The 26,197-nt window shown below is 44.0% G+C and overlaps 1 protein-coding gene across 1 annotated transcript in view; it reads left to right on the forward strand.

Annotated features, from left to right (window-relative positions):
• Positions 1-21,710, forward strand: part of PAQR8 (progestin and adipoQ receptor family member 8) — a 41,022-nt gene extending 19,312 nt beyond the window's left edge. Inside the window, exon 2 of the mRNA XM_045543729.1 lies at positions 17,305-21,710. Within this exon, the coding sequence (XP_045399685.1) occupies positions 17,324-18,388 (1,065 nt within the window). The 5' untranslated portion in view covers positions 17,305-17,323 and the 3' untranslated portion in view covers positions 18,389-21,710. The remainder of the gene's footprint in view (positions 1-17,304) is intronic.
• The last annotated feature ends 4,487 nt before the right edge of the window (positions 21,711-26,197 follow it).

Consider the following 26,197-nt stretch of genomic DNA (forward strand, 5'->3'; position numbering starts at 1 on the left):
AGGTCAAAAGACCTCATTCCAGAGAAGGTCCTGCCGCACACCCTGGAGGAAGGAATGCCACACAGGGAGGCCAGGAAGAATCTGAACAGGCAGGCCTTGCTGGGTTGAGGCCATATGCTTTTTGTCCAATCACATCTCTACATGGTTGTCAATCATGCCTATGTAATGAAGCCTCCATAAAAACCCAAAGGTTAGGGTTGGGAGAGCTTCCAGATAGCTGAACACGTGGAGGTGGTGCACCCAGGGATTGCATGGAAGCTCTGCATCCCTTCCCTCATCCCTTGCCCTATACATCTCTTCATCTGTATCCTTTGTAATATCCCTTATAATAAACCAACAGATGTGAGTGTTTCCCTGAGTTCTGTGAGCCGCTCCAGCAAATTAATCAAACCCAAAGAGAGGGTTGAAGCCAGGTGGTCAGAAGTTCCGGAGGCCTGATCTTGCAACCAGCATCTGGGGAGGGGGCAGTTTTGGGGACTGAGCCCTCACCCTGTGGGATCTGATACTATCTCCAGGTAGATGGTGTCAGAATTGAATTAGAGGACACCCAGCTGGCATCTGCTGCTTTGTGGGTGGGGGAAAGCCCCCACATTTGGTCACAGAATTCTTCTGTGTTGATGATTGTTGTGGTGTGAGAGCAGAGAGGAAAACACAGTTTGAGGAGTTTTTCCAAAAACAGTTTTAAACTCCTTGGTACGACGAGGATTTTCAAGGCTTCAGCTGACCTTCCTGTCAACTTAGGGAGGGCAGCTCAAAAGTACTTATTTCAGTTATTCTTTATCTGATGGATTATGTGGCATCCAACAGTGAGCTGCTTATTAAAATCCTGTGACCTGGACATGTTTTATTATCAATTTATGAGGCTAGTATAAACAGGTATCAACTTACTGTCATTTAAGCCAACACTTTGGATTCATGAAAAAATTGAAAGACATTTGCAGCATTGAATTCTTGAAATGAGTTTTTCCACATGTAATTTTTTAGCCTCACTTTTCCAGGTCTAATAAAAAAGAAGTATAATGAGCATAACTCTCTACTTTGGAACCAGGAAGAAGTCTCCCCCAAACTCCTCCTCCCACTGAACTTTGGGGGAAGATTAACACCTCTGGTTGGACAGGTACCTTTGCCCCTCCATAATCCTGTGCCCTGGCCAGGGATTCTGAAGCTATACTAGCAGTCATTCAGAGCACACATGGCTGTTGGTGACTCTCATGCCAGGCTAAAGTTATAGGGTAATTGCTGAGGTCACAGGGACTAGGTGGGGGAAGGAGGAACTGAGTCCCTCTGTGAGTCCTTTCTATCCTAACGGCAACAAGCATTGGTTGGCTGAAAAAGCACAGCACCAATCTTGAAAATTGTCCCCCACTCAAATTTTTGGTAATATTCTTACCTACTCAGTGTTTGATTTCTTATAGGTTTGAACAAAATTCTTGCAAAATTATTATCATAGTGTCTTGGGTGCTTTAATGAAAAGAAAAGAAGAATATTTTCCTGTATCTTTATGCAAAGGCAGCTGCCTCTGGCCATTTAGCCTCAGCTGGTTGTGGAGCTCAGGGTATCCCCTGTATGTCTAGTTTCTCCCAACACACAGTGCTGATGAGAGACACAGGCTTCTCTTTACCCTCATGCTGAAGTGGTATCACATGGGCATGTAGCAGCCATTAGGTGTATACTGTTGTCATTAGATGGTGATAGCAATACTTAGCAGCAAAAGAAGGAAAGTTTAGTGGATTTAACAGGCATTTATTGAGCGTGCACTCTGGGCAAACATCTGTGCTAGGTTCAAAGAAGAGAGGAGAGGGAATTTAATGCCATGCAAGATAGTACTTGCTGGTAAGAAATTTATGGCCTGCTTGGGACATAGGAAAAGTACCCAGATAACCACAGGACAGAGTTGTGTATGATGACATCATTTAAGTGATACGAACTGAAGGTGTCAGGGCAATGGATGGAAGAAGATACTGCTTTGACTGGGTGAAGCGGAAGGCATGAGAGAATTGGCATCTGAGAGGTGCCTTCAGGGATGGGTAAAGTTTTCTGAGGCAGAGAGAGGGAGGAAGCCATTCAGCTAAAGAGAACAGCCTGGGTGAAGACCCGAAGAGGAATCCCTTTCTCGTCATGTCTATATCCAAGGAGACAGGGACAAGACTGCACTGCAGCCTGGTTTGTCACAGCAAATAACGAGAAACAACCACCATATCCATCCACGGGATGGACAAGTAAATTGTGCTATATTCACACAATGGAAAATACACAGCAGAGAAAATGAATCAACTAGAGAATCCTGTAGCAATTAGTGTGGGAAAAACACATTAAATGAAAGAAAAAAGGCTGCAGAATGTTAGGAACAAAAGGTTTTAAGGTTAAAAATATCTGAAACAATATATATTGTTGATGGATATATAATTTCATGTGTTTTATTGTACTATTATATACAGATATGTAACTATAATTTCATAATGTTTTCATGTGAAAACATTAGTGGGAATGAAAACCACCCGAGTCGGTGCGTAGAGACTGCTGCTGGGGAGGCGGAAGGTAGGTTCCAGCTGTATCTGTGTTCTAGACAAGACAGGTAGATAATGATGAACAGATACACTCAAAAATCCACACATATGTACGCACACATACATGTATATGTACATATATATTTTAAAATCTGAAGAAAACCGCATGTTAAGATGTGACAGTTTGTTATCCTGTACACTCTTCTGTACAGGTAAGATATTTCATAATTTAAAAATGAAGGAGAAAGCCATAGTGCATGTTTAGGAATAGCAAATGGTGTAGATCAGTGTTTTTTAAACTTTTAACATGACCCTGGAAACCAGGGAATTGTCACACCAGTACTTATCCTTAATGTATGAGGTATATGCTGACACGTTCTGTTCTATTTCCTCTGTTTTGTTCTGCCCGAGATCAAGTGGTGGGTGCTGCCTGCTGTCACACGGAGATCAGGGCCAGGTCGCAAGCTTTAGTTGGCGGAGAGGAGAGATCCACTGGTGCCTTGAGGGCAGCTTATTGTCTGAGCTGAACTTTAGCCAGATCAGATAAGATGGAACTGAGGCCAGAGATCGGGAGATCTAAGATCAGTTAACTATTCATGTAGCTGGGACAGGATGTGGGTCTACAGGGGAAGTGAAAAGAAGGAACAGGTTTCGAATATGCTGTAATTTTTTTAAATTAATAATTAAGCACTTGATGTCTGGGGTTTGAAGGAAGTGGGAGGGAAAGGAGACAAATTTCACTTTTGATTTCTCCGCCAACTAAAGCTCACGTTCCTGGGCCTGGCAGTCACAGCTGCGACCTGGCCCTGATCTCTGTGTGACAGCAGGCAGCACCCACCGCTTGATCTTGGGCAGAACAAAACAGAGGAAATAGAACAGAACGTGTCAGCATATACCTCATACATTAAGGATAAGTACTGGTGTGACATTCCTGGTTTCCAAAATAAAATAATAGAACTGGGTATATAAGAAGTTTGCTTTTCAACAGTGTTTAAGGTGCTGATGGGGACATCCAGGTGGATGTGGTGATGTCTTGGTTGAGGTTCAAAGACATGAATTCATAATGGTTTCATAATGTGTATGGCTCTCTGTAGCAGTACACAGCACCTGGTGAGGAAAAAATGAAATTAGGTGTAATCCGTGGGGCTAGGCAGGCAGTCCCAGCAGAGGCGTGGGGGATGGAGGGGGAGGATTGCTGGCTGGGTCGAGGTGGAGTAGCTGGCACTGGGCTGGGCTTGTGTTAGGGTGGCAGTGGGGCCCTATGAGGTGGGTGGACTAAGAGAAGAAGGGTGGGAGGACGAGGTTATGAGGAGCCCAAGGAGTGTGTTCAACAGATGCGAGAAAATATTACAGGCGGACATCAGGAGTGTTGTGATCACGGAGGAGGAATTTCAGACGTGAGATCTTGGAGCTAAAGTAATTCTGAGTGATAAATAATCACAACCTTTGTAGGAGCCAAAGGCTAGGCAGGTGGGTATCGTAATATAATGGGGATAAAAGCTGTTGCTGTATGATAGCTCACAGTTATTGATCTGAACTGAGTGGATTGACTTTTCCAATGGAGCTCCTCTGTGGAACAACTAATGATTTTTAACTAGATCCACTACTGATTATGAATTACTACTTTAAATTGTGGAAAAGGCCACACTGGGAAGTGGAGTGGGGTCTTCACAGGTACCCTCAGGAAAGCCCTCAGGGAATGTCCTGGGAGAGGAGGTCTGGGTGGCGCTCCTGGGTCATGCTGTGAGCCAGGTTTGCTAGTCCCTCATCAGCTCAGCAGCAGATAGGCCCCCTCTCATCTAACTCTTCCCTTTCATTCACGGTCGATGGACCTTCCTTTACTCAGACACCATCAGCCAGCTGGACTCCTGGGACACAGGAGTCACACGCAGAGGGGTTTGCTCGTACATGATTGCTGATTTGGTTTAGGGCTTTGAATAGGTCATTTAAATTTTCTGTGCCTCCATTATTCTCACAATCAAGTAACACAAACTAAAATTTTTTTAAATGTCTCGAACAGCTTCCTTGTGCAACTCAATTTCACAATTTAATGCAAAGGAAGATACAGGCACAGGCAGTTACAGCATTATGCTAAGAGGAAGCTACAGATTGAATGTTTGTGTCTCCCCCCCACCCCATTTCATGTGTTGAGATCCTAACCAACCGTGTGTTAGGTCACCTAGATGAATGGGCTTAGTCCCCTTTAAAAGACATGGAAGAGCTCCCTGCCCCTTCTGCCCTGTGAGGACACAGCGAGAAGACAACCACGTATAAGCCAGCAGCAGCCTTTGCTATTCATCACGTCTGCCCGTGCCTTGACCTGGGCCCTTCCCAGCCTCCAGAACTCTGAGAAACAGATTTCTGTTGTTTATAAGCCACCTCGTCTATGGTGTTTTATTTTAGCACCCTGAATGGACCAACACAGAAGGTTCAACAGGACATGATTAACTCCGCTTGAGGCTGTTGCTAAAGTTCATAAAAGAGGTTATATCTGAGCCTGAATTTGAGACAGAAGCGGGTTTTGCCAGGCACAGCGGGGTATAGTAACACTGGCGACGTCAAGCGTGTGGCTTGTTTAGGGAAACAGGACAGTCTGTTCTGCCTCTTTCTATGCAACAAGAATAAAAAACTAGTTCTCCTCACTCTGCTCCAATGTTCTCTTACATTATTTTTTTCTGCCTGGCCTCTCTATTTCCTAAATCTTTTCTGAGGCATTCTTAGGCATTGAAAGTACAAAGGGTAGGAGGTGATAGATCAAAAATCCAGTTAGCAATTTAACTGTGTTCATCTACCAAATAGATGAACCACATACAGATAAACAACATCCAACTCAAATGTTGTTTCCTTTTGAAAAATACCCCACATTTTCATTATCTTAGATCTCACTGGTTTTACCTTTAGAAGCAGGCAGAGAATAGTCTTATTTTACTTTGTCTTTAAATGATTATCTGTTGACGCATTCTGGGATGCCTTTGCTCTGATGGTTTGCTGATAGGAGAAATAAAAGGATAGGTAGGTGAGTGTCCCTGTCTCAAGGAGCTTGCGACTCAGTGGGAGGGACAAGGCTCCCTACACACACAGTAGCGAAGTAATGTGCGAGTCTGGATGTTCTACTTACCAGAACAAGTGGAATAAGTAGGTAAGTGTCCAGGGGAAAAAGAAATCAAGATGGCCTGGGGAAGGCTTTGTGGTGATTTGGAATTGAGTTAAGGCCTTGGGGATATATCTAAGGAGAAACCGAGAATGAAGTGACTTGCTTGACTCTTTGTAGTACACTCTGGTATCTTGGGACCACCAGAAGAGTGTGCTTTATTTGCTATGAACGGGTTAATGCTTAACTGCCAGGGAACACTGCATGCTGTATGTGGTGCTCCAGACCTTGGCTTACTTTGTTAGTAGATTCTTCTGCTATGGACGGGACAATTTCCAAGATTTATTTCATGCCAATGGAAACGGGCAGCTCTCTTCAGGGTCCACCTGGGCTGGCCCAGGTCCCAGCAGGTTTACTGACTGGTGAGGAAGCTTCCTGCCGATGAGAGGCTAGATCAGGCCAAAAGGCTGCATGACTGAAGCCAAACCACACCTAATGAAACCAATGGTTACACTCATATGGAAAAGCCCAGGGAGACTGCCCTCTCTAGGCTTTAATAACAGGAGTTTCAGACAGCAGAGTTTACCTTTCTTTACCCAAACAAGAAGTCTGGGAAGAAAATGATCCTCACACCTGTTGACCGGCCTTCGACCACTCAATGAATTCTTCTAAATTGTTCCCAGCTCCTCTAACGTCTCCCACCTGACAGATGAAGCACAGATGCTATTTGTTCCATGTGACATGTGCATTTTGTGTTTGTAATGATGCCTTATGAAAACAGCGCCTTCAAGCGAGGAGATTGGCTGAGATGTGGAAGGTATAGGAGGTGACAATGAAGAACAGGCAGAAACCCTAGCTAGTGAGTTCTTGCATACTCGGAGGAAATATGCATATGCTCTGCTCATCTTCCCCAGGGGCACAGCAGCTCGTTAGGGTTTGTCTTTTCTTTCTCCTCTTATGAATATTATAAGGAGACACAGGAAAAGATTCAGAGGCAGGGAGGTCACTGAGCCCAGAAGGTGACACATGTACTTGCCACATCTGTGGCACACAGGTGTACCTTACCTTATTTATAGGCATTGTTCAGCCACACCACAAACACACACGGTCAGGGATTGATTTACTTATTAAGGCCATTTGGGTTTGTGTGCTGTGGGGAATGTCTTTTGACAATATTGTGTGTAATGACTCCCCCAATCTAAGAGAACGTGATGGCTACATTACTAGTAGATGTTACATATATTTTTCCCCTGAAGCTCCCTTCCCCGCTGTGACCATTAGCTTACATTATGGCAAGTATAGTTAGGTTACTCCTAATAATTTTATTAGTATGGTATGCTAAGTAGTTAAGCTCAAAATCCACAGAATAATGCAACAATGTATGTATTCCATTATAATGCTGGAGTATTTAGAGGGGGTGTGTCTTAATAGCTACCTTAGCGATTAATCATGTTTTGCCAATTTTTGCATATTTGTGTCAAATATTCCTATTTGCAGAATAAGAATAACCTTATTTTTCCAATTACAAAAGTAACAAATATTCATTGTTAAAAACTACTGTAATGATAGTATCTACCCCAGAAGAAAAGTAAAATTCCCATTTCACCCCTCAGTAATAGTTGTATTGTTTTGATTACATGCACTTCCATACTTTTTCTGTGCCATGTTTATGTTTGCAGAAATAGGACACATACTTTTCATTTGCTTTTTCCTTGTAATGATGCCTTTCACTGCAGGGAAAAAACAACAGAGCACACATGTATCATGTGCATTTTTCTGTAACAATAAATGGAAGTGTAATAAGCACATAGTATTCTATTGTGCAGATTTAGCATAATTGCTTAATCAAATATTCAGTTTTTAGATGTTGAGATTCTATTGTTGGTTAGGTTTTATTAAATAGAGGGGGAAATATGCATTGACCATCTGTGTATCTGAATCCATGTTAAAATGATCTCTGGTAATAATAGGATTCCGCTGGTAGTGCTACTCTTTAAAATATGACTTTATAAACAGTGGTATGATTCTTGGCCACTGTGGCTACAACGCTAGGTATGTGCCCAGAGGCCTCTCGCTTGATGAATGACTATGGAGATCCTGGAGGCGTCTGAGACTGTTTCCAGCTCCAGCTCTGTCTCAAAGGCTGCCCAAAGCACAGCTCCGGTCCTTAGAAATGGACACCAAGTTGTTTTGGCTGCTGTTCCTTCTCAGGCATTTGTGGCTATGCAGTGATGTGTGAGGCTGGGCTCTTGTGGATTCTGAAAGCATTTCTTCTGCCCTCTTTGGTGGAAATTGCTACTTTTGTCCTCTGTCCAATAACCAGCAGGCCACCTTCCTGCCATCTGTATGAGTCCCACACACAGGGACATGAGATGATGTCACAGGATCTGTTTGTTGATGATTTCAGCACACAGCTTGATGTTCAATACAAAGCAAAACATAGCCCAAATGAACTCCAGAATTTTATAGTATTAGGGTTTCTACAGATTATACCCCCATTTTATGGACAAAGGCCCTGAGGCATAGAGCGGTTGAGTGATTTGCCTAAAGTCACATAGTTAGTGGTAGAGCTGGAATTAGACATTGGGACTTCTCATTTCTTGCCCAGTGTTCTTTTCAGGGAATCAACTATTCCAAATTTGTGGTAGGTTCACATAGGGTGCTTATAATAGGTCAGGGAACACCATTGCTTTGGAGTGCTCTATGTGGTATCCAGAGAAAATGTCTTCAGTATCAAACTATGCCAGTTTCTCAAATACGGAGCTTTTATTTAATTCTCCACTTTGTTAATCCGGGAGAAGGTTTTTAGATGGCATGCTATATGCATAGCAGAATTCAGTGATTATTTTCAAAGTCAGTGTGCTTTCTACCAGCAGGCTGATAAATGACCTCTGTCTTTAGCTTTATGATTGGAACATCTCACTGCACCAGAACTGCATGTCTGTTTTTTGGTTTTTTTTTTATTTTGGAGACAGGGTTTTTCTCTGTCACCCAGGCTAGAGTGCAGTGGTGTCATCATAGCTCATTGCAGCCTCCAGCTCCTAGGCTCAAGCAATCCTCCTGCCTAAGCTCCCCAAGTAGCTAGGACTACAGGCATGTGCCACCACACTCAGCTTATTTTTCTATTTTTGGTAGAGATGGGAATCTCACTATGTTGCTCAAGCTGGTCTCGAACTCCTGCCCTCAAGTGATCCTCCACCCTCTGCCTCCTAAAGTGCTAGGGTTACAGGCACGAGCATCTGTGCCTCGCCCACATGTCTCTTTAATATGAAAGAGGCCCATTAGGCTATGATCACATTTATCTGGGCTTTAGACCTACTTGGATTGTCTGATAGACTCCACTCAGATTTTATGGAAGTCATGTTTTCTTCGCTTCGGAGACTATTAGAATCTGATTTATAAATAAACTCAGTGGCAAACAACTGAGAAGCTTTGTATTATAGTACTGATTGTTTTTGTAAGGCCAACTGCAATTTATTTTTGTTAACGGAGGAAAGCAGTGTTGCAGCAACATATCTGAAGTTGCATGTCATCAAAAAATATTGGTGTAATCTTAGAGTGCATTTTTTGAGAGCATAGTGGTTAGGAGCCTATACTCTAGGGCCAACTGCTTAGGTTTACCTCCTGGATTTGCTGCATGCTGTGTAGCCTTGAACAAGTTACTTAATCTCTTTGTGCCTCTGTTTCCTCATCTGTAGAATGGGGATGATGATAACAGTACCAAGTGTCAGGTAGTTGTTGGGAAGTTTAAATGAATTAATATTTGGAAAGTACCTAGAACACTATCTGGCATGAGATATAAGTGTTTGCTATTATTACTCCGACACTTTCATCCCATTCATTCATTCATTCAACAATGATTTCTTGGAACATCTATGTGCCAGGCACAATGGTAGGTGATAAAAAGATTCTCAGCCCTCAAAGGATCTTGCAGTTTAGTGGGCAGAGAGACATAAAATGCAAACCGTGACATTGTAGCGTACAGTGAAGAAAGTGCTATATTGGAGGACTCTGAGTACAGTGGCAGTATAGGGGAAGGAGCACCTGAGGGGATATTTGAGCCGGGACATGGAGGATGAATAGGAGCTGCCCAGTGGGCATCAGTGGCACAGGCATTTCAAGCATGTACAGAAGCACAAAGGCCTGAGAGGATGGCAGATTAACTGGAACACAAAGTGGTAGGGTGGGGATGGTTCGGGGACAGTTGAGGAGACACGCAGGTGGGAACCAGGAAGCTCTTCTGTATCTCTACAGAGGTCCGGTGAGAGATGATGAGGACCCAGATTCAGATAGCGGCTGAGCCACCCTGGAGCCCTCACTGGGCGGGAAGCCAGCCGGGAGGAGGTGGTGAGGAACAGGGAGTGCAGCGGGCATGCCTGTTAGACACGGTCAAGTCTGTTCCTCCAGGGACTGGAGACACACCCAGGTGGGGCTGTGCTTGTCCATAAAGCTCCTCTCAGAGAGCTAAATGGTCATTTGTTGGCACTTGACGTGCATTTTCATTGTTTTCAGGGGATCACAGCAATCACCAGAAACATGTCATTTCATTGTTTTATTTAAAACGTTATTGAAAAGGAAATGCATTCTAGGTAGTTTTCATCAGTCAAAACTAGGTAAACAAAACCAAACCTTAAGAATACAGATGGTTCCTGTCTCACAGTGATGCAAAAGCAATACGCATTCAGTAAAAACTGTACTTCAAATTTTGGATTTTAATCTATTCCCAGGCCAGTGATACATACATGGTACGATGCTCTCTCAGGATAGTGGGCAGCCCTAGCGAGCCGCAGCTCCCAGTCAGTGGATAGACAGGAAATCACCTCCTCCAACCCTTTCTTTTTTATGAGGACAGTGACACTGAGTAGTTGAATGTCTTGAAACTGCCCTTCAATAATGGGGTGCAAGGCGAGAACTGTGGTAAAGGCCTAGCTAAAAATAATGCACAGGCCCAGCTAAAAATGATGGTAATTAGTAACTGTCCCCCTGTAATTGCCACTCCGGAGCCACGCAGCTGGTGGTCATAAAAATCCTTAACTTCTCCCCATAGCCGGTGTCTATAAAGATTCTTAACTCTCTCCATAGATGACACCACCTTTTTGAAACCTAAAGGTAGTTTTAAAGATATTTTCCAGGCCCCACATTCCAATGGATCGATTGGCCCACCCAGACCAGCAGCCCATACCAAGAAACTGACTTGTGACCCCAGGGACTGGAGCAACACAAGAAGATGATTTCCACACCCCTGTAATCCTGCCCCAATTAACAAACCTAATTACCTAATCCCTTCCCTGCTAAACCATCCTTAAAAATCCTATCTCCCAAATTCTCCGGGAGGCGGATTTGAGAAATTTCTCTCGTCCCCCCACTTAGTGCTATGCAGAATAAAGACCCTTTCCCTGCCATAAAACCTGCTGGCTTAGCATATTGGCTGCTGCTTGGGCAGCGGGCAAATGAACCTGGTTGGGCAGCAACAGTCCTGGGTATGGCCACAGAGCTAACTGAGTAGAGCAAATATCAACAGCCAGGCTTCCCAACTCCCCGATCCATTATTTCATTATTCCTGCAACCTCGCGGAACAGAAGGAAATCAGAGCCATATCCCTCGGCCTAAAGAACTTACAACTGAGTAAGCTCAGCTCTTGACTCACTACACAATAGCCAGTAAGTCCAGAGACAAGGTGTTGGGGCAAGAAAAGTGACTTTTATTTGGAGGAAACCGAGAAGATGGCAGACCAATGTACTAAAGAACCATCTAAAGTTAGTATGAACTGTACTTTCCTTTTTACGTTAAGGGAAGGGAGGAAGAAGAGGGGCATTGTAAGAGATAACCAAGGACTGCAGACATCTGTGCGTCAGGGAGGGTCTGAGGAGGTTGTAAAACTTCTTTGCTCTTGATCAGTTAACTTTGGATGAGTAGGTCAGGTCACAATATTCCTGTAAATCTTTAACATAGCATTGTTACTTGTGTGCATATTCCCCTTATCTCTCTGGGAGTTAGTTTTGGGAAAGGGGCTGGTTATCATCTTTCTTCTAGAGTTGAACTATAAACTAAATTCTTCCTATAATTAGCTGGCCTACGTGCAGAGCTAAGCAGAAGCTTTTAACCTAAAGAATACTACTGCAGAGGGTCAGAAGTAAAATGGAGCTAGTCACGCCAAGCCTCCCTTCCACTGTTGCAAAGTCTTCTTTAAATAAATAATTATTAGGTGTCTTCTATATGTCAGATACTATTTTAAACACGGGCACTTCTGCACTAAACAGTCCCTGCCCTTAAAGGAGCATGTGGCTAATGGGGAAATAAGTGGAGTACATCAGTGATCACCGCTCCAGGAGAGGAGCGAACTAGGGGAGGCAAAGCCAGGATATGAGGGGAGCTGGGGAGAGTCCTAAACCAGTCTGGGGGTTAGGAAACTTCCCCCCAGTGGATCAGACTCCTGGGCAGAGTGAAGAAGGCCAGCAGGAGTTGCTGGGCTAAAGGGTACTGAGTTGGCATGCCAGGGAGAGAGAGGAAGTGTGAAGGACTCCCAGTATTATGATTCAGGCCACCCAAGTGGCCGTGGGGATGTGGGCCCTGGGAGGAGAGACTGGAATGGGAAGGAGATCAACAGAGAAAGGGCCTGTTTGCCTGTTAAGAGTTTGTGTTATAAACAAACCATGGTGAGCTACTGAGGAATTTGGGGGAGGCTAGTGAGGATCAGATTTCCATTTTAAAACTATCGCCCTGAAGGAGACTGAAGTGAGAATTGGGATGTGAGGCTGCAGAGGAAAAACGGTCATTTATGAGACTGCTTTTGTCATTAACAGTTAATTTTGAAGGCCTGAATTAAGGGAGAGCAACAGAAATGGAAAGGGCAAATGGATTCCAGAAATGCTGAGATGAAATCTTCAGGTCAGGTGGTGGCTCACACCTATAATCCCAGCACTCTGGGAGGTTGAGGCAGGCAGATCCTTTGAGCTCAGGAGTTCGAGACCAGCCTGAGCAAGAGCAAGACCCCATCCCTACTAAAAATAGAGAGAAATTAGCTGGACAACTAAAACTATATAGAAAAAATTAACTGGGCATGGTGGCACATGCCTGTAGTCCCAGCTACTCGGGAAACTGAGGCAGGAGGATTGCTTGAGCCCAGGAGTCTGAGGTTGCTGTGAGCTAGGCTGACACCACGGCACTCTAGCCCGGGCTAGAGACTTGAGACTCTGTCTCAAAAAAAAAAAAAAAAAGAAATAAAAATCAGCAGGCCTAGATGGCTGATTAGATGTAGGGGAAGGATCAAGTCTGGGCTGAAGGGGATGTTTGAAGATACCGGGTCTAAAGTGCCTACAGGACATTCAGTTAGACATACCTAGAGAAGTTGGTTATTTGAATCCAGACATCAGGAAAGATCTGGCTGGATATTTGGGGATCCGTTGATGCAGGTGCTGGCTGAAGCTAAGGGCCTACGAGCAGTAACTGTGTGAGAGGCACTGTGGACACTGAAAAGGGGGCAGGTAGTGGAACTCTCAAACACCACAGTTGACAGGGATGGTGGGAGAAGAAAACCAAGACGGGGCCAGAGAGGGTAGTATCGCTGAAGCCAAAAGAGGAGGCATTGGTTAGCATTGAGACTCCTGCAGAGCTCAGAGGAGATAAGCACTGAAACAAGCTAAAAACTTCAAGGGAGAGAAATGACTCCTGCTAATGGAAAGAACCCCAACTCTATAAAGTAGTTTAAAGAGGTTTATTCTGAGCCAAACATGAGTGACCATTGGCCGGGCAATCTGTAATTTCAAGAAGCTTTGAGTATGTGGTCCTGAGGAAGTCAGGTTACAGTTTGGTTTTATACATTTGAGGGAGACAGGAATTGCAGGTAAAATCACAAATCAATATATGGAAGGTATACATCGGTTTGGTAGGAGCACATGGGGACACATGCCAGGAGGGAGGGAGGGGCCTTTACTCAGGGCAGCCACCTGGGAAGGCTGGGAGGACTGACATCATGATGCCAATATATGGTTTCCTCCAAAGCAGGCTCAAACTTTACAGCTGGCCCTTGGAATCCTGTTCTGGAAGCACTGCCCACTCTTGCTTGGTAAAAGTGAGGCTTGGCTAGGCGGAAGGTTGGACCCTACTGGACAGGGACTCTGAAGTTAATAATGATAAGAGAATTATAACTCATTACCTTCACTGTGACTGTGTTGGCTGCTCTCAAAGGCAGAATTTCATGGCAAGGGAAGAGGTAGTTGCTAAAGAAAGGACAAAGAAATAATCCCTTCTCTTTCTGACCACAAGTTTAGAATTTTTCATGATTCTGCATGTCAAAGGAAAATTGAAGTCCTTTTCACCCACAGGTAGAGGACTGAGATCTTGGCAACACTCTCATTGCCGAGAAAGATAAGGGATCAGATTCTGAGTTGGATGCTGCAGTGGTTGTGTCGCTGGACTACCTGGTCCCTTTGTGGGTATCAGGTTACACACTCCAGGGGATGGAGTTATTAAGGAGACCCTGAGACTGGTGCGGCTGCATTTAAAAAATCTCATTTGCAAGGGAAATGATGATTCTGCTTTTTCCCTTGTGCACCTTTTCCTTTGACGTTAAAGTTAATATTCTCTTGGTCTTGTATCTCTCTGTTTCTTAGTTCTGTAAGCCTCTTCCTAGTTTATTTTCCTTAAGAGTGAAGTAGACATAATTTTCTGAAAAAGGCTTGTCAGCATAAAGCCACGGGGGAGGTTGATGCTATGAGGCCTGGAGAGCTGTCATGGTCAGAGCTCTGCAGTCATAGTTTTCTGCAACCTGATGATAAGAAAGCATCACATTCTGTCCTTTCTCCCTCAGAACAGAAAGATGTGCTAGTCTTTGGAAATTCAGTTGGTTTATGTGATAGAAAACCTATGTTAAGGATACGAAGATAAGTAGGAATTGTGCGGTTATATTAAACTCTGGATATAAGAATTGTTTCAGGTTGGTTTGGGTGCCCAAAGATAATGGAAATACCCTTAGTCTTAGACGGCATGCAGATAGGGCCTACTAGGGAGCATTTTTAGGGATCCCTTCTTCTATAGCTTCTTATCCCCAGGGGCTCACCTTAATTTCTCCCATCCCTAAAATCAGACTGGTAATTTCATCTGATTTCCCTCTCTGCTTCACAAGAAATAGTAGAAGTCTGTATCTAAAGAGTAGAGCACTTCAATTCCCCAGAGCGCCAACTAGCCCAGCTCCCCCAGATTATATGTCGCTAACAGCAGGACAACTTGAAAGGTCATCCCACGTCCCAGGCCCGTTGCTATGGATTGACCAGCTGGGTGAGTCAGAGAAGCCTCCATCCAAGACATAACTCCCGGGCCCTCGGACCCCTCTGCTGGCTGATAGTGGAAGCACTGCATAGCTGCTGCTTTTTCTCTTTTTGTTTTTAAATGAATTAAGGTATTCTGATGGTCATTTTCTTTTTCTCTCCCATGCTCCCTGTCTCTGTGTTTGTCTTCCTAGCTGGCCCCATAATCCTTAATACATTTCTTTTAGTGTCTTAAATTCCTATCTTGAGCACTACATAGCCCGTTCCTGGTAGGAGACTACTGTCTGACAGGTGAGGTCAGGTCATGACTGAGGCTAAATGAATGCCTCAGTACAGGGTTACAGGGGCTGCCATAGAAGTAGGTACAAGGTGCGGAGGGGACAGTAGGCCCTCCACTCATGAACCATTCCTGCGTCTCACACCAGCGATGGTCATAATAATGGCAAGTATTTTTGCAGACATGGAGCCAACCACTTAAGCACTTTGCAGGCCTTGTGTCATATAGTTCTTGCTCAGCCTTGTGAGGCAGCTTCTCTGTCATTAACTCTACTTCACAGACGACAAAACTCAGGCCGGAGTTATGAAGCTTGTTGATGGTGGGGCTCCGGCTTGGAGCTCAGGTCTCTCTGGTGCCAGTGTCATACCGTGAACTACCCTAGAATGACCTCTTCAGATGCTCTGGGCTTTCCAGGCCTGTATCTTGGCAAAAGTTCTTTGACCTTGCTCTCTGCCTGGAAGTCTCTTCCCCCCTTATCTTCTCTAAGAAATTGTGACTTCTCCTTCAAGACTCATTTCAGGGGTTACTTGGAGAGGGCTGCCCCAAGCCCCACCTTCTATTCTGGGTGTGTTTGCAGAAACCCTGTGAACCAGTGCTTGCCTCTGATGGAGCACTTATTCAGTTATCACACATTTTTATCTTGATTCCCCTACATGCCTGTCTCCACAGTAGACTATGGCCTCCTTGATGGCAGGGAGCCCACCTTATCCATCTTTGTATCCTGGAACCTAGTACCTAGCAGAGAGCCCAGCTCATAGTAAGAAAAATAACAGAAGTACTTCCCATTTACTGAGCACCTGTCTTGGGTCAGGCAGAGTGCTAAGCACTTCATTTTTCAGATTCTCTCACTTAACCATCACAACAACCCATGCAAATGTAGAATTATTACCCCCATTTTACAGATAAAGAGGCTGAGGTTTAGAGAGTTTTATAACTTGCCCAACGTCACCCAGTAAGTAACAAAACCAGGGCTTAATGCCAGGTTTTTCTGAACTGCTTTCACGTTTTATTAGTTTTCATGGCCTCCATTTTTTACCTGATTAGATATTTTTTTTCCTCTTTCAATATTGATTAAGAAGTGTGAGTAGGAAAATTACATTTTCTATGCTAAAATTAGTAGTACCCAGAGCAGCACTTTCTGTCTCTCTCCCAGTTGAGGGTCTTTGAAAGAAGGGGGCCATTTAGATAAATCAGATATTGAACTTGTCTGAAGAAAAAAGTTTGGGAAATATAAATACAGAAGGTAACATAGATATGCTCAAAATCTATTTCTTTACCTAGTAATTTCACGTGAAATTTTGCAGCAATTTTATGAAATAATTGCTGTGTTCATCTGGCTCATCTGTCACCTAGAAATTCCAAGTGTAAATTAAGCATTTCTGAGGCCAGAAGTTCACTGAGTACAGATTTAATTACCCAGGAAAGGCAAATCCAAAACTACTTGCTTTCTGGAGCATAAACAAAACAATCTTTGCAATTAGATTTTATGTTAAGTTTAGGTCACGTGTTAATTTTGTTTAACTGGTAAGATATCTCAGAATATGCATTGGTCTTTACCAACCTAATTGGTGAATCATTTGCCTGTCTTTAATTTGAGGTTCAGTCAATTGTTTACCTCTGATGTTTAAGTTACCAGTGAAATCAGTGGATAGTTTAAGATTAGGTAGGTGCTAAAGAAATATAGGCTATCACTAGCAATATCAATATTTATAATTCTTATGTTTCAACATAATACTTACAGTATTTCATGCTATTAGAGCCTGTCTGATGATTACATTTTAGTAATACCTAGAAAACCCCATAGCCTTTAAAGGTAACCTTCCTTGCCTTATAGATATCATTAAATCTTGCTAGTCATTAAGTCATTGATGACATTACATCATATCAGGGTAGCTAACGTTCCCATTTTACACGATGTGGCTTTGCCTCACGCTGTAGTGTGCAGAAGGCACAGAATCAGAACGCTGGGGCGGTAAGAGATGTCAGTCCGGCTCCATCATTGTGCAGGCGAAGGAAACGAGCTTCAAGGAAGCAGTCTGCAGTTCCCTGCTCCCCTACTGCGCTAGAAAGCCACGTCGCATTAAGGGAAGCCACCGTTGCTCGGCCGTCTAGCTGCCCTGGTGTCTCACCGTGGTTTTGCCCATCTTCCTTCCCTCTCCCCAGGTTGCACCCCGGGCCAGCCATGACCACCGCCATCCTGGAGCGCCTGAGCACCCTGTCGGTCAGCGGGCAGCAGCTGCGCCGCCTGCCCAAGATCCTGGAGGACGGGCTGCCCAAGATGCCGTGCACCGTCCCGGAGAGCGACGTGCCGCAGCTGTTCCGCGAGCCGTACATCCGCGCCGGCTACCGCCCCACCGGGCACGAGTGGCGCTACTACTTCTTCAGCCTCTTTCAGAAGCACAACGAGGTGGTCAACGTCTGGACCCACTTGCTGGCGGCCCTGGCCGTGCTGCTGCGGTTCTGGGCCTTCGCCGAGACCCAGGCCCTGCCGTGGGCCTCTCCGCACGCCCTGCCGCTGCTGCTCTTCATCCTGTCCTCCATCGCGTACCTCACCTGCAGCCTGCTGGCCCACCTGCTGCAGTCCAAGTCCGAGCTCTCCCACTACACCTTCTACTTTGTGGACTACGTTGGCGTGAGCGTTTACCAGTATGGCAGTGCCCTGGCCCACTTCTTCTACAGCTCGGACCAGGCCTGGTACGAGCGGTTCTGGCTCTTCTTCCTGCCCGCGGCCGCCTTCTGCGGCTGGCTGTCCTGCGCGGGCTGTTGCTACGCCAAGTACCGTTACCGCAGGCCCTACCCGGTCATGAGGAAGATCTGCCAAGTGGTGCCGGCAGGGCTGGCCTTCGTTCTGGACATCAGCCCTGTGGCACACCGCGTGGCCCTCTGCCACCTGGCTGGCTGCCAGGAGCAGGCCGCCTGGTACCACACCCTGCAGATCCTCTTCTTCCTGGTCAGCGCCTACTTCTTCTCCTGCCCGGTGCCTGAGAAGTACTTCCCGGGTTCCTGCGACATCGTGGGCCACGGGCATCAGATCTTCCATGCTTTTCTGTCTGTCTGCACGCTCTCCCAGCTGGAGGCCATCCTCCTGGACTACCAGGCCCGGCGGGAGATCTTCCTGCAGCGCCACGGGCCCCTGTCCGTCTACACGGCCTGCCTCTCCTTCTTCTTCTTGGCCGCCTGCAGTGCTGCCACCGCAGCACTCCTGAGGCACAAAGTCAAGGCCAGACTGACCAAGAAGGATTCCTGAAGCTGGCTTGGTGGGGCAAGGTGTGAAGGCAGCCCGTAGTGATTTGCAGAAAACTTGCTACCATAGAAGTTGACTTTTTATTTTTAAGGGTTGGCTTTTAAATTAACATATATTTCTAAGGATGTGCTATAGCCACAGCATTTGAGAGCCAAAGGATTCAAGAGTTTTGTTGTTGTCAATAAAAGGAGTTTTCCTTTTCCTTTTGGGTCATAGCCTTACACGGCACAGGCAGGGAAGGGATCTTGGCTAAGATTCACGGGACACTGAATTAAGGAGAACCATCATCATGCCTGAAAATTTAGCAGAATTCTGACTGTGGCCTCCAGGGGCAAGTCCTAGAGCTGAATGAATAATAAAATTAGACTGGCAAGTAAATAGGTGGCTGGTCCTCGCCCTACTGGAATGGCCATCCTACTGTGCTGGTCTTTGGTAATTGAGTAAATTGAGCTGAGGACCTATTTCATTTGGATTTCAGATTGTCTGGGGTGGGAAAGTCAGAATCTTCAAGATGATTCAGTGAGACCCTTAGACATAACTTAGTTCCTCTGATTCCTGTCCCTCCTCTCTCATCCACTGCAATACTGACCCTTTACTCAGGATGACTGTCTTCCTGGCTGTTTTCCCTGAAGTGCTGTTCACTCCCATCCCTACCTTGCATGGTAATACCAAGGACTAGGAAGCAGTTACACTTCTAGGAAATGCTTGGATTCATGTAGACATTCAGGAAGCGTATCATCATATATTAACGTAAACGGTACTAGAAAGTACAGTGCCAAGAGCCACTTGGAGGCCCAGCCAACAAGCATGGATACTGTTTGGTGTCATGGGACCCTTCTGTTTTATACCTGTGGACTGCAGGATTACTTGAGAGCTAGTAGGGCTGCCTTATAGGCCGAGAGATCTGGAGATTGCTCCAGGGAATCATCTCCAGATTTTACCAGCGTGTTTAAAAAGCCCTCGGTAGGGTGATTGGTCCTAAGGGTCCCTCTAGAGATCTAATTATTTTAAGAGGAACCCAAGGTCCAGTCTCCTATATAGGTGCTGCCTCATGAAGGACCCACATAACTATCCCAGTTCAGGGTCCTCAGGCAGACAGTTCTGCCTCAGCTAAGAGCAGAACCCTTAAACATAATCAAGTCCCAAGACAGGCAAGCATGTGTGCTCACTGTGGAGTGGTCCCTGAAGCCTCCTGTGGGTGAGAGTGTGTGAACCAGGCTCCCTGTAGCTGGAATGCTCTGGAACATGGCGGCCCAGCAGCTCCTGTGGGATAGGTGGTGCTTCGGTTGATGCATTCTGGCCACGCAGCCCTCTCTGAGGATCGACTTCCGCACTGATCCAGTGAAGGAGGCTGCGGCCAAGGAAGGGCTGTGACGTCCTCTCCTCAGAGGCTACCATTCTTATCAGTATAAGTTCCCTTGTTTACTAAAAGGGGAAATTGTTTTAACTCCAGTTAAATGAACCTCTTCTGTTATTAGGTTACTTTGTTGTCTTCAAGTCGTTTTTCCTTTCTCTGAGAGATTTGTGGGGTTTGTGCCTTATAAATGGAAATGTATAAATACTTAATGTATGCCTATATGTAGAATTTTCTGTTTTGAGTTATTGGGGTAAGAAAAAAAGAATTCATTGCTTTCCAACCAGTGAATGAAAGAAACTTCAGAGAGCTAGAGTTGCTTACCAATCAAAAGACTTTTTCAGTCTAAGTATTTTGGCCACAAAGAAAAAAAAAAAGTATGTTGGCCACAAAGAAAAAAAAAAAGTATGTTCAACTGAAGCTTTCCTATAATCTTTATATCAAGAAAGCAGGTGTCTTGTCAGCTACATTGTTTTCCTAGATGGATTTCTCCTGTTTATCCTCAAATATCTGAACTTCTGTGCTACCCAAGTGTCTTAACACAAGCTTCTGGTGTCTAGGCCAAATTCACAGCAAATAAAGTCGGCAAAACTGGGAACAGAGTTGAACTGAACAAGGGGATGGGGGAGTTGTGCAAATACTTTGCAAGTAGAGAGTCAATTTAAAACAGGGACTAGAAAGTGAAATTTTGTTATTATGGATTCGAAGACTATATCTTTTAAAAGTTGGAAGAAGTGAGGGAAGAGGGCAAAAGAAAGGAAGGTATAAATGAAGATCTTGAATATAACTGGTGGTATTGTGGGTAGAGATCTTTAGGTCAAATGCAAGTATTTTTAAACAGAGAGAACAGGAGGTAGAGCAGTGACCCTCAAATGCATGCACAGAGCTATCCCAGTCTGCACACTGTTAATGGCCTGTAACATAGAGAAAGAGGCACCAAACTTAGATATTGCCGTACGGTTTTTATTTTAACTTTATATAAGTATTGGGCCCTCAAGTGATTGGAAATTAACAATAAACAGGAAACAGTTTTTTTTATAAGTGATATTTGAGAGGCATTGAGGTAGTGGACTATGATATGCTCTTGAAATGCCAGTATCTAATTAGAAATATATAAACACAGGAAATGCAGATGTTTTTAACTACTCAGACTTTTGAGAGGTTAAATACTCCTTTTAGAACACTTTCATGAAAATGTCTGTATCAGTAAGGAGCAGATCTAGTTTGTTTAGGGGAATAATTAAGAATTTTATAAAGGAGACGGCCGTCTTACTCTACAATAGCCCCTCCAGCAGTAGATATCTACTGGAAGTGCTGCTGATTCTCTCTCTGTCTCTTAACTACAACTTTCAATGTATTAAAATATAAATAGAAAAATACTAAACTGTCAGTCATTTACATCTGTTTGTGAATGAAAATCCTGATGGGTTTGTATGAGGGCTCTACCCAGTGCAGGGAGAGGCGATAGCAGGACACAGCAAAGTGGGGACACATTTGCCTGTTTCCCGCTTGACTAGTTAGTTCTTCCTGACGTGTATTTACTGACCAGTTAATGTTAATACTCTTAAGATGTTAGGGTTTCATTTCTAATTTCGGCTGAAAGTACTTCGCTCAGTAACAATATTCTCAAGTGTCTTCTCCTAGAAGCTTGAAAGAATTAGTAGGAGTTTGGGGCCCTGGAAGGAAGGTAGTTTATTCCTGCCTCTGTTGCCTACTACCTGTTCACAAATTGTACCCTAATGCGTGAAAACTTTAGGTTCTTCTGTTGCTGCACTGTAGTTCCAAATGGATCCTCCAGATGGCGATCATGCTTTACTCAGAGAGGGCACAGCCACTGTCCCCAAGGCTTGCCCCTACTAATTCTATTGGTCATGTGTTTTGTTTGATTGCTTGGCAAAGAAAAAAATGGAACTAGTTTATGTCTATATAAATCTACTTACATGAATAACCATTAAATGGATTTTGTATATGGATTGTTGTAGTGTCAACAGTTTAAAGAAATAGCTACCTTGTTTCTTTGACAAGGCCCTTTACATGGGTTACCTTGATGAGGCCCATCCTAAAGAAAGGTTTTATTTAGACACTGCTGGGAGAAAGAGGACAGGACACTTTACAACCATATATAAGTAGGAAAATAGAAAAGCTTTAAAAACAAGTCTTCATACCCAAACCCCCAAAATACACACACACACACAGACACACACGCACTAATCCCTTCCTTGTGAGTAGAACACACAAAAAGCTATAGAGTTGATTTCTCTGAAGATTTTAATCTAATAAATAACCACCCCACTTTCACAAATAATAGTGTTAAAGATTTCAAAATTTTGAATTGATGGGCATTTTTTGAAATCTAAAAATTATGAATTATATTATAAATCTACTATATGTAGATTTATACTGCACTATAATGTATGTGTTATGAAATGTGACCTCTAAGGCTGGGCATAGTGGGCCACACCTGTCATCCTAGCACTCTGGGAGGCCAAGGCGGGAGGACCCCTTGAGCTCAGGAGTTTGAGACAAGCCTAGACAAGAGCAAGACCCCATCTCTACAAAAAATAGAAAAATTAGCCGAGTGTGATGGCATGTGCCCTGTGGTCCCAGCTACTTGGGAGGCTGAGGCAGGAGGACCACTGGAGCTCAGGAGTTTGAGGTTGCTGCGAGCTATGATGACGCCACTACACTCTAGCCTAGGTGAATGGAGCAAGAGTCTGTCTCAAGAAAAAAGAAATGTTACCTCTATCAACCAAATGATTTTTGTAGCCTTTACTATTAAATGTAAATAGCTGTGGAAAAGGTGGTTCTTTAGGCTGCTGCAGCTTCAGGCTATAGTACTATTACAATAACAGAAAGTAACATTCTTGTGACTAGAGGCTCCACTGGTAGAATTATGGATGTTCCTGTTGCTCAAACCCTTATTGTCACTAGCAGGGGCCCTGGGCAGTTTGAATATGCTTCCATTGTCACTGTCACTAGTTTAGCCAGTCTTTCAGTTCATTTAGCAAGAATTTATTGAGCATCTATTGGTGGCAGGTGCCATGTTGGCTCTGGAAGACACAAGAGTGAAGAAAAACAGACCCTGCACTCAGAGAGTCTGCAGTCTGCTAATGAAGGACAAGCATCTTCCCCTTGGACCTTGACAAGTTCCCTTCCCCGGATCTTGGTCCCAGTCACAGCCAGAGCGCCAGATGCCCTGAGGAGGCTGGAACCTGGTTTGGGCAGGACCTTTTCAAAAGGATTGCGCTCACTTTCTTCTTTCTCTCCAAAGGCTGGAAACATCTCCCCTCCAGCAAAGTAGCCACCTTAAAGCCACCTTGACCTCTTGTTAATCCCTGCCGCTTCTCCAACCCTTCTCACTGCCCTCTAGTTGTTTTAATTCAGTTCTGGGGATCCTTGACACATCCGGACACAGGGAAGAGCCCTAAATTTCCACAAGCAGTATAGGCTTCCCAGGTACATAAAGTCCCAGCCTTCACGGAAGGGGTTGTAGGGTTCTAACCCGAGTGCAAGTTCCTGACTTGGTAAATTGAAAGCAAACAGCCCTCTGGCTGCCTTCTTTTTAAAAAATAACCTTAACTCTTATGGAATTTTTATGGAAATTTCATATGGAAGGAAGATCATTTCATTAAAAAGATAATTTAAATATTAACTTTGAGAGCATATTTGTCTAAGTTAAGGGCTTTTCTTACACAACATGATTCTCATTGGCAGAGGTGTTTGTTCACTGTTAAGACTCCAAGAGGCTTTGACCAAACTGAAGGCTACAGAATAACATCTCAAATTTTATCATGCATTGTGCTTTCCAAAACATTTTTATATCCATTTGAGCTCCTCAACTGTATGAGGTAAGTAAGGCCACAAAGGTCTCCATTGAACTAGAAAGCACTAGAAGGGCAGGGTGACTGGTTTGAAGTCACACTAGTTGTAATGTTTAAACTCATTTTTCCTTCAGATAAATTCAGGGCCCAGCTAATCGGAAACATTAGCACCAAATATTTGCAGAGCCCTGTATAGCTTAGGAAGCACTTTTAGGCATATGTATACTTCAACATCATCTCATTTTAACTTGTGATCCTAAATACCTCATGCACAACCAGCATTGTATCCTTCTTTTTGAGGTAAAGTGACTCTACACTACATCCTTGGATGCCAAATGAAGCATTCTTTGCACCCAGAGGCTTCTCAGAAAGCCCAAATTTTCACAGTCCACAGGCCCTTGGTGGCCTAGATTATAAAATCAAATCCCACCCTCCAGTCAGTTTCTTGAAAATACCTTTGAATCCTTGGAATCTCCTCTAGTCTTGATAATCTTGCCAAATCCCAAATCCTCCCTCTCATCTTTCAGTGGGATTATCCATTCCTCAAATGATGGGCTCTCCCAGGAATTTCGACAAGAGTTATGAATTTGTGGGATTTAAAAAAAATATTTCTCTGCCTTTTTATAAAACAGTTGTACAGACTTAGTAGAAAGCAAAAAGAGGCATGTATTATTTCTCAATTTAAAGTAATATATGCTTATTAAAGAAAATGCAAAAGAAAAGATAATCCATGAGCCCATCACTAACATAAAATCCCTTTTAGGGGAAAAATAAGCTTATGTCAAAATATTGTCAATGACAAAAGGTGATTTAGCAGTGTATGTAAAGATTCCTAAAAACCAGAAATTTAGAACCAGAAATTTTAAGCACCCTAGTACTTTCAATTCTATAAAGTAAAAAATCAACAGTCTTTGGCCCAGTTTACAGGAATACCAAGATAGTTACATTACACTCCCTTCTGATGTTACATTATGTAGGTAATTTCATGATGATTTGGCTGAGATACTGGCTCATGAAACCAAGCCAATGATACATTATCTCTCCTGTTGAAAGAATTGTGTGAAATGCCTCTTCTGAATCAAGCCCTTAGAGTCCTCTGCTTGAAAGACCCTCCCTGGAGGCAAAGCCCAGCCTGTTGAACTGGTCAGTATGTAGATTCATTGACAGTCACTCCTCAAACAGTGAGCACCACCAGGTACCAGGCTCTGTTCTCAGCGCTTGGGTTACAGCAATGAATAAACACATAATTCCTTGCCCTTATGGAGAAATAAACCCAATGAATAAATGATATAGTATATTAGAAGGTGCTAGTGCCAAGGAGAAATAGAGAGCAAGGGAGAGGGATAGAGTAGAGGGGGTGGGTGAGTGTGCAATTTTAAACAAGCTGGGAGGAAAACCACTAAAAGGTGAGGGAGCCAGCTATGTTTCCCTCCCAGGCAGAGGGAGAAGTGCAAGGGCCCTGAGGCCAGAGCATGCCAGGAATATCGAGGAGGACAGTGTGAACAGAGAGGAGTAGAGCAGGAGATGAGGGCAGATTATGCAGGCCTTGTGAGGGCTTTTGCTTTTACTATGACTTCAGGAAGGGGTGTACTGGGGAAGAATTCTGCCCAAGGAAATTCAGGGTAGCTGTTTACATGTATTAATTACTACTTGCACATCACCTTGCCATTGGCAAATAGAGCAAATTGTGTTTCCTGAAATCTACACAAAACCAGGTTAACGTTAAGTAATTTCATTTGTGGGCCTGGCCCAACAAACTGCTCCCGTGGACACACTGTCATGTTTGTAGGGTTCTTCCCAGATCCCTCCCAGAGCATCGTTAGACTGCCCAGAGTGCTGACCTCCACTCCCTAGTCGGGCTTGGAGTGTTTCCTTGTTCTGTTGACATTAGTTTATACTCTGGGTAATCCTTTGGGCAGAAATGGAATGACACATCGAGGGCAGAGTCTGTAAACTGGGAATAATAAAAACAGTTCACATTAGCTAGTACTCAGTACTTGCCAAGTACCGAGCTGAGCTGTTAGATTCTTTCCTTTAACCCTCATAACAACCTTGTGAGGTAGGTACTATTATTGCCCCTATTTTACAAATCGAGAAACTGAAACATAGATAGACTACCTGGCTATTAAGTAATGAAATCTCACAGAAACTCGGGCTTTTGAATCCAGAGTCCATATTCTTAACCAGCAAAATTAAGCGAATGTAGAAGATTCTTTGGTCTGACTTCCCCATTGTCAATTGTGCAAGTGAGAAAAATTGAGAGGGAAGTGTAATGTCGATCCCCCCTGCCAATACATGAAGTAAAGCTAAAGATGCATTTCTCACTTCATTTCTAGACACTTCTGTCCAGCAAAAGTCCTTCCACTGTTACTGTTGCAGTGGTACCAATGATGAGATTCCTAAATGTGTTTTGTGCTAGAATCCCACATGGACCTACTCATATTACAAACATCAGCCTCAGAGGTCATTTGTAGTCACCTGAAGGACTTTCAAGGACTTGAACCCACTCTAAGAACCACTGACTGCCTGCACATTATTTTCCCATACTTCTTTAATGTGTATAAAATAACTCTAGTGAATCCTTGCTCATCTTCCGGACTTTTAATATATCTTATTCCTCATTAAAGTCAATTTGAA

Source organism: Lemur catta, chromosome 2 (assembly GCF_020740605.2).
Source record: "Lemur catta isolate mLemCat1 chromosome 2, mLemCat1.pri, whole genome shotgun sequence".
Taxonomy (NCBI): domain Eukaryota; kingdom Metazoa; phylum Chordata; class Mammalia; order Primates; family Lemuridae; genus Lemur; species Lemur catta.